This window comes from Neopelma chrysocephalum, unplaced genomic scaffold, assembly GCF_003984885.1.
Source record: "Neopelma chrysocephalum unplaced genomic scaffold, ASM398488v2 Primary Assembly neopelma1_22b, whole genome shotgun sequence".
Classification (NCBI taxonomy): Eukaryota; Metazoa; Chordata; class Aves; order Passeriformes; family Pipridae; genus Neopelma; species Neopelma chrysocephalum.
Genome location: NW_020897690.1, coordinates 11,461,909 through 11,476,664, shown reverse-complemented (window position 1 = coordinate 11,476,664; position 14,756 = coordinate 11,461,909). Strand labels below are relative to the sequence as shown.

The window sequence follows — 14,756 nt, the reverse complement described above, 5'->3', positions numbered from 1 at the left end:
AGGCCACAATGAGGAGGATCAGAATGGAGCAGAATTCAAAACTTGCATGTCTTGGTGCAAACTCTTACAAGTAACTTCAGTGCCAAAGTGCCAGTGAAACACAGGTGTAATACAATTGTGCCACCCACAGTTATGCCCAAGAGTTTTGCACAAGATATAGGAATGGGAGCAAAGCAAAGAGAAGAAATAAGATAACATGAGACCCAAGTCAGTTGCTATCACAGCTCAGCACTTCAGTGAAATAAAAAGCATCACTCATCTTTTCCAGCTGCTCTGAGTTATGACTGATTTTGACATCTCAGCATATAATTAAGTAGGCAACCTTTTGCTTGTTCACAGTAACAATCCTGTTGGGAAGTAACTACAGACCATTTTGGCTGGAATACTCAATCTGTATTTCCAAGCAAGGAGCTAATCAATCCAAAGACTCACACCAACTCAGTCTCTGAGTCTCACAAACCCCTCAAGTGACCCACTGTTCTGACAAAACCCCCCAGGACTCCACTCCCAATGCACTGCATCAGTAAGTTTTTTCAAGCAATACCACTGGAGTACTGCAGACTCACTGCCCTAAATTCCAAGCAAAGGGCGCTGACTAGGATGGATATACCCACAGATTTAATACCACACCTGGTCTGCTTTCTAGTATGTACTGAGAAAGAATAAAAAGGTCATGCAGTTAGCCTTCTTTTTCTTTTTTAAGCATAATACTGTGTGTATTACTGTAATCTACATAGATAAAAAGCAAAGAATTATGATCACTTAAGGGGAGATAAGTTAAAAGAATGAAGAGCCTTGAACTATCATCATTTATCAAATGTTTAATTGAACAAATTAAAATTGCTGCTCTCTTCAAAGGTGACACAAGTCTCCAGAAAGAAAAATTCATTTTTTGACAGCAGTCAAGTCTTTATGTAATGAATACAGATATTTTATATCTGTCATAGACTGTTGTCTATGGACACTTCATTTTTCCATATTCCAAAAACACTGTAAGAATCAAAGAATGGTTTGAGTTGGAAGGGAACTTGAAGATCATGTAGTTCCAACCTCCATTTTACTAATCATTCTTGAAGAGTTCTGTTACTACATTTATTCCCACAGACACATTTGGAAATTGCTGCCCACAACCTGACATATTTCTGTATATGAAGATATTTAGATTTATCAGTGAATTTTTAATCCTCAAACCCAGAAGAAGGTAATACTTGCAAGTGTAATATTATTGCACTCACAAACCAGTAGTTTGTCAACCCCTCCTTTCTTCATGCAGTGAAATACATATGAACAAACTGTGACATGTTTGCGTATAAACCGTATATTTAGAAACTTACAGATAGCAAAAAAACTTAAGATCCCCTCAGAGTTGGTTGGGATGCACTCTACGCATGCTATGCATCTGTGCAAGCATTAGTGCAGTAACACCCTCTCTAGATACTAACTTTGTTTACACGTGAATCCTGAAAAGTAACAACATGTACCTGCTTGCACACTACTCAAAGAACCCACCAAACTGGGAAAAAAGAAGGACATACAGGAAAGAAATAATATGAAAATATTTTCCTTTTGAGTAAAAAAAGCCTCCATAGAAACCTTTGTTTAGCAGACTCTCTAGTATATGTGGGTCAAGAGGTCTTCTTGTAACACAGCTCCTATCAGTTTAAGAGTTCATTTACTACCAGAAAGAGCCTTGACGAAGTTTAGCTATAAGTTAATACTTTTACTATGTCTGAGTTCTGTCTTGAACTGAATTAAAATACTTACACATCTGCTGTTCACAGTTTCTGCAGGGTTTTTTTGGTTTTTACTGTCATATTAAATATTCTATGGTCTTTGTAAAAAGATATCTTAATTTATTTTTGTATTGTGTCAGCACAATAATAATCAGTAATCAAGACTCCCCTCCCATTAACTAGACTAATATTTCAGCTGCTCTGCAAAGAGCACTATGAAGCCAACTCTTAACAGCAGAAAAATTACATTAGTTTTATCAAATATCTTCACATATTTTGCCGACTTCTAAAGCCCTCCATGTTATACACAGCAGTTGTTTAGTAGATTCACTGCATTGAGTAACTCTACAGGGCAGGGAAAGTGACAAAAGAAAAAGCAGCAGATGCTGGCAAGAAAAGGGAAATATGCTAGTTTAATAAATACTGGAGAAAAGATGGAGACTTGCATTTATCCCAAGTCTCCAAGGGAGAAGAAACCTTCATAGGAAAGATACAGTCCAATAGACCAAAAGTAGAAGGATTCAGTGTTGAAAAGGAAACAAAAAATGGGAAACAGAGAGAGGATAAGAGGACCAGAATAGCAAGACCAAGTTAACAAAACAGAATTTCAAAGGTAAGTTACCACAAAAGAAGCTTTTAATCAGCAGTTTGGTGCTTATATTTAAGGCAAACATATTGAGTATGATCACTTGATCAAAACAAAATTAGATAACTACTTACATGTTTCTGCCGTTGTTGTATAAAAAACTTTTTCCTTTTAAAGGAAATTTTTAATATGTTCACCCTAAAAGAAAGAAACAGACCACAAAATATTGAATAATTTTTACAGGGATAAAACAATGAAAAATAATACTGCATACAATAAGCCTGAAAGATTATAGCTGTTAAGTATTCAATGAATAATATGCAGCCATCTCCTGTGTTGAGTGGCAAATAGATATCCTCATTTACTCTTTAAATAGTTCACAGCAGTTCTCTCCCACCAAATCTATTCTTGCAGCAAAAGCTTGATGACATCCTTTTACTAAGCTGTACAAATGTTAAATGTGTCAAGTTTTGTATAACTTTAGAGTCATATGACAACTGTGACTAAAGGAACAAAATTTAAGACCCTAATGACATGACAAGGTTGGTCATACAACAATGGAAACTTCCCAGAGGCTTCACAGAATTGACTTCATAATGTGAAAAATATTGTGTACTTGTGTTAATAACGAAACACATCTTGTAGATAAAATCATAATTGTAGAAGAATGAAAACTGTAAGAAAGAGTGTTAATATATTTTTCACTTCATTAACATTGCTATGTAAATTATGTGGTAATTTTAGAACTGAACACCTCTTGTCTACATATACACAGTATGAACACATATTTTATAAGGTAAAGATTGCAATTGGAATTGGTGCTCAAGCAATTTTCATTTTAATTATAAGCTTATCACTTTTGCTAAATTAAACAAAATTCTACCTACCTACGCACCTTCCTATAGCAAAACAAGATTTGTCTAAAATACCTAATTTTTCTCTGCTGTAGTTCTACTTCAGTAACTGAAAAGCTACATTTTTCAGAAAAAAGAATACTCTTGTGGTCAGCTGGAATCATACGAATGCCTTAATGAAAGCTATTTAAGGTTTGATCAAGTCATATTTGTAAGCAAAAAAATCATAAAAGGGCTTTGGAAGTTTGCTGCTGAAAGTTCTGTTGATGAGAATGTTTCACAGGACATTAGATATCATCAGGTATGAACGATTTTGAAAAAGTCATCTCAGTTCTTGCGTGACTCTCAGTAAGTGGGATAAATGGCATAAAATTCATTCCCCACTGCCCATGGGAGATGCGCTTGAGTTATAGAGCAACATCGTTCCCGAATACAGGACAGTACATTTGCTAGTTACTAACAAGAACAATCCCTGCTGCTGCACAAGAGGTGGAAAACTGAGTTATGTACCAATTTCATCAATTTTCTCCATCAATTACAGAACCACAGAGGAACAAGAATTTTATTAACACTATTCTTTCACAACCAGGTAAACCAGTGTGCAAATTAATGAAAAGTTGCAACTCATTATATATAAATCCTTCCTTGATTCTAGTGCTACTCTGCTTGAACTAGTACCACTCAAGTTTTGTGCTTCTGGTTCGTTCTTACCACATTTCTTAACTTAGATTAAACTTCAACAAACAAATTTTTGCAGTCATTCTCAGCTTGCACAGTTGCTTCCATGATCTGCTCTTATCCTAACATCAAGCCAGCAGAAATGCAGGACACAGAAAAGTAACCTTGCAGACTAAGCAAAAACTCCTCCACCCAAGAATAAAAAGGGAGCCAGCATCCCAAAATACTAAAACTCTCTCAGTCTCTCTGCTCTATCCCCTGCTTTTTTTTTTTTTAAACCTTGATTCACTGCATGATCACATAATCACTTCAAACCAAATCAGGGCTTTAATTCTCTTTATTTTTACACTCCTCTACGCAGAGCACCCCTCTCAATTCCCTTAATTCTTCTTAAAGTACAACTAAACCTATTTAGTTCAGGGACAAAGAACACTTGTTAATCTGACAGTTTTATTTAGCATTAACTCAAAATCATTTGCAATGTTATGCCTACAAATTGAGTGAACGTTCACATCCAGCAAAATCCAAAGGATCCAAGAAAGACAATAAAAAGATCCAAGAGATTAAGGTATCAAAGGATTTAGATTTAACAAGTGCTTGAAGATGCCATAATAAAAATTATCTGAATAGAAGGCAGCTACTGTTATTCTAACTGGTGGCTCAGCTGTCCTTCTCTCTCACCAATAGTCTGTCCAGTGACTAAGCAACATTCACAAATCATTAAATTTCATGGTCTACTTATAAAGCACTTCATAGTTGTAACATATTAAAAATGATACGTCTTTTGGGTCCCATCTTCCTGTCATTCATAGCATCAAAATAGATTTGTCACTCAGTTGGGCCACATAATTGCTAATTTCTGATTAAACTGCCAGTCCCGTCCTAGTACTTAGTACTAGCAGTTGGTACTTGTGACTTGAAGAAAAAAATGTTTCTTTACTTGTAAGTAAGTCCACACTTTGCCATTGACAGATTCAGCAGGAAAGATTCTGTCAAATTTGTTATTCAAGATAGTTGAGATGTTTTTCAAATTTTGACTAGCACTGTAATATGCATTGCTCTAGCAGTTTCTCTGAAGCTTTCAAAGCAATGAAACTGCATACACAGAACAGTATTTAATAAATAACCTTACTTGCTGCTGATGTAGAGAGTGTTTGTATGTCTTTGCCATTAAGATAATACTTTACCTGCAAAATCAATTTGGAAATTACCACAGAACAGTTAAGCACCCTCAGGAATAACTTTCCAGAGCATATAAAATACTGTGTTATATCTGGAATTATTTTTTAAACCTATCTTAGCTTGCATTGCCTCTGCCTGATCAGTCAGCTTCTCACGTAGGTTGCTTTGATTGAAAATCCTCCTTTTGCCAAAGCAAAATTCTCACTGCCTCTGTTCCTGAAAACTTTTGGTCCCCTTTGACTACTACCATATGGCATAGTTTTATTGTTGTCATCCATTAATGCTGCAGAGTACTTTACTTAAAATTTTGGAAAGAGCATCTTGATGGTGTTTGCTGCCACCTTGAGTTCTATCATATTAATAGTGACGTAGGAAAAACTATTTAGTACAAATAGTGTTACATAAAAAGCCTAAATAAGTACCACTTCAATTATGTGAAAGGGCATTACAGAAATATATTCTGCTTTGAAGTCTGAAATGAAAGTGAGAATGCATACTACAAATGCACCCCAAGCTACTCTGCCGCGGTGACTTTCGGTGTTTGCTTGTTTTGGAGGGGAGCAGGGAATGGACACCATTCTTGCATGAAGAATTATGACTAACTCATGCAAAATGCCAGAAATAAAATATCAAAAAGTTAGCCCCTACATAGGGAGCTCTTGCTTTCAAGTTGAGAAGATATTCTGAGAGAGAGAGGGAGAGAGGGAGAGGGAGAGTGTGTAGGACAGTTGGGGAACAATTGCAACAGCTGTCAGCTGAAAATATTACTGCCCAAACCTTTTATTTTAGAGTGAAAGTTATATGAACTGAAAAACCTGTGGGATTTTTTCTCCTCAACTTCTTCCTGTAAATGAGAATAGGCCTTTGTGGAAGATGTTTTAGCATCTGTATTTTATTCCTCTGTGCTTTCCAGGAGTAAAAGTAGCACAGGAAATTGTGGATTCCTCCTGTCTTGTGTGCTATAAACTCTCTTTCCTTTCCCTAAAATAATCATATAGTCAAAGATTTTAAAATGCCATTGCTATGGTTTTCAGAAATAACTATTATCCATTCATACCTTACTTAGGTCACTAAGTTAGCAGAGCAAGACTTGCAGAAGACAGAAAATGTGCCTCCAGCTGACAGTTTTTAAAACCTGCAGCTGTTTAAAGAAGCCAAGAGATTGAGGTATGAAAGAGCAACGCTCAGGGTACAAAGATGAAAAATAAAAGTCTTTTGTGCTTTAATGTGCATTAACAATGGAAAACCATAAGTTTTCACTGTGCTGCTGTGTGAGAGCATTATTACTGACATACATTTATCTAGGATGACTGCAGTACATTCAAGGGAGTTGAAATGCAAGTGACAGTAAATTAAAAAAGAAAAATCCAGAGACCGCAGTATATTTTCCACTAAAATTTAAATTGAAGCTGATTTTATTGCTTTTCTATAGGAAATAGTTGTTTAGTTGGGTTCATAAATGAAAGGATGGAATGACTCAAGTATTTAAAGAATGCTCCTAAAGACTGTCTCTAAGGGGTAAAAAGCAAGTAGAATGCATTCGAGTGCATTTTTCTGTCATAATTAAGAACAGTATATCATCTTACTGAAACAGTTCTCCAGAAAAATAGTTACAAAATATATGAAGAAATTATGCATAACAAGACAAAGCTATAGTTTATCAAGTATAAAAAACAAATTCATCCTTACTTTAAAAAAGAAAGACTGAGAAAAATTCATTCTGATCCAATCCAAAAACCTTAAGATGCCCAGCCTCCATATAATTTTCTAATTTATGTTATCATTTTTAGCATGGTATAACTAATAAAGTCCAAAAGTACTATCAAAAACCATAGCTTAAATAATTTCTCATGTCATTCACTTTAGAATTCTAGTGCACATTGTTTTTTGTAGAGATTATTTTCTTTGACAGTATCATGCATTCTAATGTTTTCAATATTAAAGAATAATGTAAAGGTCTCTCCCCTGCTGACGCCAAACCTTGTTAATGTTATATAGCCTTGTTTGCTGACATTTAAAAATTTGCCTAAATCATATTATCCTAGTTCCAGAAAATCTCAAACACCAAATAATTAATTTTATGTTTCTTTTCCAAGAAGCAAATATCTTCTTTCTGAATGTCAGGATAAAATGTTCAGACAGTTAGCTGCTGAGCTTTAATAATAGTATTTATTGGTTTTGTTTCTTGTTTTGTTTTTGTGGGTTTTTTTAAAGACATATTATTGGGCATAACAGCAACAAATCTCTAAAATCACAGGGTCCTCCTAATCATGTACACATACTTGTATGTGAATTAACTTTATCAAGACTTCACACAGTGCAAGAAGTTCAAAAGCCTTATGGAATTAAAAGCCTAGGCAACAGGTTTCATTTTTATCTCAACACAATGAAATACAATGATACTCCATAAAGAACAAATTTATCTACTGTAGGCTTCTTTGGAATAAATGTGAAAGCAAATGGAAAAAAATTGGAAAAAACTAGACATATTTCTTTACTAGTAAAGGAATTTACCAGGCATAGAAGCTTGTACAGATGAGTTTTCTGTATACAGCAATTCCACCAGATGCAATCCCAATCATAAGATCCAGATTATGGAGATCCTGCAAAAGAAGAACATTGCAAGAATACAGATGCAGTTTGTGTCATTCCCATTTATCTATTTATAAATTTAATTTTCAAGCTTTCTATATTTAAATTGCTATTCTTGAGGAAAAAATTCAGCAACATATTTGAGCTTTGATTTTCATGCCTCTCTTTCCTTTGATGTTATTCTAAATTTCATTCATTAAAACAAGTTGTAAAGTTCATCCTGCTGCACTGGATATTCTTCAGGTCAGTATCAAACTAAACTTGCAAGTCTAGCGTTATTAATTTCAGCATAAGAAAGAAGTTGAAGTACTTCCCAAGATCAGTTAGATAAGTGTCACAGAATTTTGGGAACTGAATACAAATTTCCTGATTATAAGCAGCTGAAAAAGAGAGGGGAAATAATTCCTTACTTTTTCCAAAATAAAGGTCTTAGCAATAAAGACTGACAGGAGAGATGACCACAATTTTGCATATGAGAGTACATTGGAGAGATATACATGTAGACAGGAATATTTGATACACTCAACTAAATCCATTATTAACTAAACAAAAATGGTGCATTCCCTTAATGCTCAACTAGGAAAAAAAATCATAAATTTATAATGTTTTCCAGGTATTAAGATACTCAAGAGAAAACACATCCTTCCATATAAGCAGACATTTGAGCTTAAAAAAATAAGAAAAAAGACAGGGAGGAGGATTCTGGATGGTCAATTTCAGTATAAACCCTGACTGATGTTACAGAAGTTAGAAATACTGGCTTCCTATTTCTTATGATCAATACATACTAATATGTTATTACGCAAATTTCTAAACAGAGCTCAACACCTACATAAATCCACATGTAAGAGTAGAACCCATTGTTTAAAACATCAGGTTGGACTCAAAAGCAGTTTCAGACTGTTTTGTAAAGGATTGCTAATGGTAATGGATTCTCTGAAAGCCTTCAGTAGCATAGCTGCTCCTCTAGATGGTACTCTGTCCTCAATTAATATATAGTTTTCCTCCATGTCCAATCCCAATTTCTTTATATTAGTAAGGTACAGAAGAATAGAACAGGTAGCATGTGCTCTGACAATACTGTAGAAAGTCTACAATAAATCCCTTAAAGACAGTTGAATAGAAGTGATTCAGGCATATGAAAGACCGAAGCTTAACCTAATTTGCAAAGTGATTTATAAACCTTCAGTGAAATACCACAGTGGTTCACAGAGAATGAGCGCAACCTATTTAATACACAGTGCATTAACATTGAATACTGGCACACTGAATTCTAGCAAGATGAGGGGAATACTAGACCTGTCTCTGAGAGAATAGAAAAATAAAATCAGTAAATAGCAGGCCAAATACACTCAAGTAACTCAGAACCCTCAGCACACTGCTGCCTCACTTTGCCAAGAACTTCTGCTAGAGGAGTTGGTTGAATCTTCATTGGAAGAAGCTCCCAAAGTACCAGTTTATGCCAGCATAATACAGGAATCCAGAACTGACACCCCTTTATTTTAATGTTTGGGGAGAAAACGGAGGTATTTCAGGAGATGAACTGCATGTAATTAAGCTGTCTCTGCCTTAAAAAACAGCTTTAGGAGAAAGAGCTGAAAATCGACATGATTTAGCATAAATAAAGGATTAGCTAAATATTTGATAGGGATTAACTAGGCTAAACTACTCTATTTTCTCCAAGAGCTTTGTCAGAACAAAGTTCATTCCCTACCCCTCTCTGCACCAGTACAAACCACTAATCTCCCATGCTATTTGTTATTTGTTATTGTAACCTAGATCTTAGACTAGCATAAAGAGAGGGTCTCCAAAAGAAATATGATGTTGATGTGCAGTTATTTCCCTTCCAAAATATCTATGCTGTTAAATTGCACAGCAAAGAAATAACATGCATCTATTTGTAAAAAGAAACAGGTAACATGAAAGAAATAATTATAAAAAAAAAGTTGTAAAGATAAAGAATGATCATGCCAAAATTATCATGAGCATGTAGCTCATTAAGTACTGATTCACATTTGATTTAATTTACCATTACCATCTTGATTTTTGTAGATATGGAAATAATATTGATTCAACAAATTTCCTATCTTTGAGTCTCTGAGTAAAAATGAAAGATGACAACAGCAGACTAATTATTGAGCAAATAAGATAGTGGTCCAGAGTCAAAAGGAGATTAGTAATTCAAGAAATGTCAATACAGTTCTAAGATATTGAATTCACTCTCCTGAGTTTCATAAAACTATTTCATTTTTAAATACTACAATTTCAGCAGTTCAGATTTATCATCAGAAAAAAGCAGAAGTGTTTGCTGACAAAAACTGAGCTCAGATTAAAGTTCTATGTTTAGCAAGTTGCTAAAAAGAAAGCTCACACAGCTTCTGGAAAATATTTAATTTTGTATCATTAAAAGAAATTAGGAAATTATATATTCATCTAGTCTTCAAGAAACATTATCCAAAAGTATTCCACTCTCAAGCAGCAGTACAGGAGCACCAGCTTCTTCTGGCCATTAGTATAAAAGCCGGGTGTTACCTGGTTCTTCTGCCATACACAATCTAAGAGGACTAAGACTAGTTTAGTAGTAAAGACCTCAATCATCAGAATCCACAGATATAAAGCCTTTCACAAAGCCACAGTTTAACTAGCCCCTGCCAAATCTGTTCAAAGCACTAGGATGTGAGAAAACTGGAAGGGTGATTTAAGGAGCAGTACTAAGTAGGGGGAGGATATCAGGAGGCATTGCAAACATCCATGCCAAAGCAGGGTTATAACATGGTACCCTCTGTGAAGCAGCAGCATATTGGGGGAGACATCTAACCTTCAATGTAAACTTCTTATAGGCCTTGAGGAACATAATCAACAATAACATGTTGGCTGAGAGGTTTGCCTCATGGCATTCAATCTGAACAATGACTTGTAACTGATGTTTTGGAAATACAAAATTCCAGAGACAACCAATTACACTCCTACTAATAAATAATGCCTCTTCTCAGCTTGTAGCGCCTTATAGCTAGAGGATTTCTTGGATCAGAAGCTTTTTGTATGTTTAATGGACCCCAGTGAATCATTCTTCCACTGACTGTCTAACTGCTTCTGATACCTAATTCACCTTGGTCGTCCATTAAAACCGCAGTAATGCTTACTTATAGTTCAACTGCAGCCATATGAAAAAAGTTCCTTTTACTTAAACCTGTCACTTTCCAGGTAGACTGAAGTTTCGTAAATCTTTTAGTACCAAAGCAAAAAAATAAAAGTAAAAAAATTAAAAATTGTTGGCTATTCACATTTCACATGCTATTCACCTGCTGCAGAAGGCTTTTCCTTAAGACATTCATGATTATTGTACTTCTCTGTACTTTTCTTTTTGTATTACCCACTCTGAGATAAGGAAGGGAGAGGAAGAATGAAGCCCAACATTCAAATTATATCAAAACTCAGATTTAAAAGGTAGCATGATATTGTCTGGTTTGCTTTCTATTACCTTCCTAGCAGCTTCTAAATGTCTAGATCTTCAGTTCAAGTGCCAGAAAAAACAGATCACTTCAAACGTTTCATGTTTCAAAAAAAATTGAATTGTGATGAAAATATTATTTTGGATTGAAACAGTAGCAAGACAGTCTGTGTTTTAGCAGTCTGGAATAGACTAGGCTTTGATTGAAATCTGTACTCTAGTTGATTCAGATCATACAGTTCAGTGTCAGGCAGGGTAGGAGTTCATGACTAATATTCTGACAACCTGTGAGACTGAGGTCATTAAATATGAAACAACGCATTGGAGGAAAAAAAACCAACAAAACACTGTTTAGGCAGATATATTCAGAAGGTATTTCTGCTGAGACAGAGCAGCCCAGTACACTGCAATGAAATTTCCTTTAGTAGCAAAATGTCTGAGTCAACTCTATCTTCCCTACTTGGCACTGGTATGACCACTACTGACATCCTGCATGTAGTTCAGTGGCCTACAACTCAGGAAGAATAACGAATACTAGAAGAATTTTCAGAGATAGCATCCCATGAATGTTAAGAGAATAGCCACATAGTGATAGTCTTGGAGCTTAGGTTGGCTTATCAAAATACTAGGCTACAGTAGAAGCTAAAAAGCATAGACTGATCAAGTTAAGTGTACATAGGGAAATCTCAAGTGTAACAGTAAAGAGTTCTTCAATAAAGCAGAAAGGTGGCAGATGACCCAACAGACAATGAACCTAAGCAAAGTCAAATTTAATAAGATGCCCATTTGCCATTTAAAGTTAATTACTTACTAGAAATCATGAAGGCTTTTACTAGAAATCATGAAAGCTTTTACACTGTCAGAAGACACGAGTACATAAGAAATTTATTCATATATGCTACATTACTTACACACAACCAGTGCATGTGAACCAAGATATCTGATCACATTTAACAGATGCCTCTCCTGATAATCATATGAGATGGAGCACTTTAATTATTTCCTTTCCTTTGTACTTTTCCGTATTTTTAAGAAAAGCCTCTATTGTTTGAGCATTGTATTTCATAATTTGAATGTAGTTACAGTGGCTTCACACAGGAGTACTTTAGGAAGTCTTAGACATCTAATGCAACATTCACTTATTTGAGGTGAGGTAGTATAAAGAAAAACCAGAAGAAAGCATCACACCGAAGGAAGCAACTTACTTATTGTATTCCTTCCTCATCATTACAGAAATTTATGAGTTTTTCATTAAAATTCACAGTGTCAGAACTATTAGCAAAACTCAGAAAAATGTTAGAAAAAACAATAGTCATCTTCATTGAGGATATCATTCATCTGCAGTCACTTAATTCAGTTTTTATACTACAAGCTTTATGCCAAAACAATTTACTATTAGATATAAGCACAAACAGTAACTTGTACACTGGAATGCAAATAAAAAAGAATTTTGGGGATTCGCCTCAAATGAATAGTGTGATCAGACAATTAAATGCCAGTAGCTAGTGAAATACTAGGGCATGTTTCTCATCAACGTACACCCTGTATCTGAAAGATTTCAAATACATTTTTAGTGGTCATCTCTCAAGCTGCAAAACACTGCTTAGATTTAGCCTGGTGTCAGGGAATAAAGGAATTTTAAAATAAATCTCTATATTCTTAACACTTAAGAAATTAGTGTTAGAAATTCAGATTAATTAAACTTTTAAAACACCTGCCAACTAACAGTACAGAACAGAGCATTCATTTTCTTTCGTGCTAAGACATTCAGAAACTTCACTAAAATTATTAAGTAAAATATATTGTAGTAATGAAACAATTTATCTTAAAAATACATTCTTACTCTTTCAAGGAGATCTAGCTTATTTGGTTGAAATTCCAACACCTATGTTACACAGAAGTTATTGAAAAATTACCCAACTCTTATAATTAGAAGGAACACCTGGTAAAGTCAGTACTTTTTTTTACTGCTATTACATTCATGTGAAAAAAAAAAATTATTTTCCAAGTGAAAAATTGCAATATAAACATACTCTACCACTGTGCAATTCCACTCCATAGAATTCAAGTGTTCGTGCTATATTTATATAGCAGGACTCTGCTTCTGATTGCTTGAGGCCACTAAAAGAGGGGAAAATAATAAATATGAACCACAGGCAAATAAAAAAAAATATATTGTATTTATTTAAAGGTAGAAAAGGAGAAGAATCCCAAAGCCCACTGTCTGAGAAATAAATCTCATTAACTAGTACCACAAGTTCTTCTCTGGAGAAAATCGTCCCAAAGTCCTATCAAAAAATTGAGCAAATTATACACAATGTTATTACCTTAGCTATTCTGGACCAGATCCTTTTAGAAAAATAATTTTTATCTCTTATGTTCAAAGGTATGAGGAAACTATTCCTCTAAAAGCAAGAAGCTTTATCTGTAAATATTCTATATTACATGGTCCCTCAGAAGGAAGTCAGTTAGAAGAAAGATTAGCAGCAGGAATGTATTAATAAAATAAAGGGGAGAAAGCAGATTAAAAAAGTTAAAGTTATGAAACTCATCAAGGAAAAGCCATCTGAGTTTACCTACAATCTATAAGTCCTAAAATACTTTTTTCTCCTGCTGCTATGTGCAGCAAGACATACAAGGATTTGATCTTCTGGTCTTCTAGAAAGCTTCTACAATTCTGAGACTTATACATTTTTTTAATTTTTTTTAACTTTTTTTTTTAACAGACAAAAAAAATCAAAAATCCCCACACCTTGAATAAACAGGTTATGTATCCTTATGGAAGGATAGAATCTACTAAGAGTTTTAAAACCCAAAGAGTTCATCAGTGGTCCCCATTTAGCTGGTTCTCCCATGCAGCCTACTAATCATTCATATGAGAGGAATGCAATGAGGCCTAAACAAGATTCCTTTAGGCGTGATGATGAAAGTAGTCCTCTCCAATAAACTGCAGGGCCAAGACCTGTAAAGAAACAATCAGGCAAGAGGCAGCTCTATCCTGGAATCTGCCATAGCCTGTTGACATTGTGCTGTGCCCACAGTGATCCTGGTCTCACAGCACAGAGCAGCAATTCAGGCACTACTACATCCCATTCCAGTTACTGTGAGACAGAAGCTGAGGGATGCATATAATATCTACACACGCTTAAGTAGAAAAGACATCTGATATCATTCTGTCATATCTACAACTAAGTGCAGGTAAAAACAAAGCTTTGCTAGGTAAGCTTCCAAAATGACATGCATCAAATTATGTTAATCAAACCCAATTTAAGTAGAACCTGCAAAAAGTTGACATAACATTGTGTTAAGAATTGCAGCTACAAAGGCATTCCACATAAGGCAGTAATTCTCATTTTTGAAAGGGGTTTTAACTCAAAAGGTAGGCATCTATTACTTCCAATTAATATCCATCCTCTTAAATGTCAAGCCATCAAAACACTATGCCTTGAAACAGACACTTGAGGAAATATTAGATCATGCTCCAGGAAATTTAAAGCTACCTTGAACTTGAAAGCAATAGCCAGTAGTGTGGCTTGAGGATGTCACAATATTGGATAAAAAGAGCAAGGACAAAAAAAAAAATTATTATACTACAGGACGCTGAATATACTTGCAAGAGTACATCACTTCCATTTAAAAAAAATTGATCCAGAACCTTGTTCAGAAAGTCTGTTGCATAC

General features: G+C 34.8%; 1 protein-coding gene across 4 annotated transcripts in view; it reads right to left on the bottom strand.

Annotated features, from left to right (window-relative positions):
* PTPN3 (protein tyrosine phosphatase, non-receptor type 3) overlaps window positions 1-14,756 on the bottom strand; it is a 99,096-nt gene that overhangs the window by 56,974 nt on the left and 27,366 nt on the right. For 3 of the 4 annotated variants that reach the window (XM_027680110.1, XM_027680118.1, XM_027680126.1), the window contains exons 8-10: window positions 13,110-13,197; window positions 7,548-7,636; window positions 2,454-2,517 (exon numbers count right to left, since the gene is read on the bottom strand). In XM_027680110.1, coding sequence (XP_027535911.1) covers window positions 2,454-2,517; window positions 7,548-7,636; window positions 13,110-13,197 — 241 coding nt within the window. The remainder of the gene's footprint in view (window positions 1-2,453; window positions 2,518-7,547; window positions 7,637-13,109; window positions 13,198-14,756) is intronic. The other variant, XM_027680135.1, reaches the window with a different exon arrangement.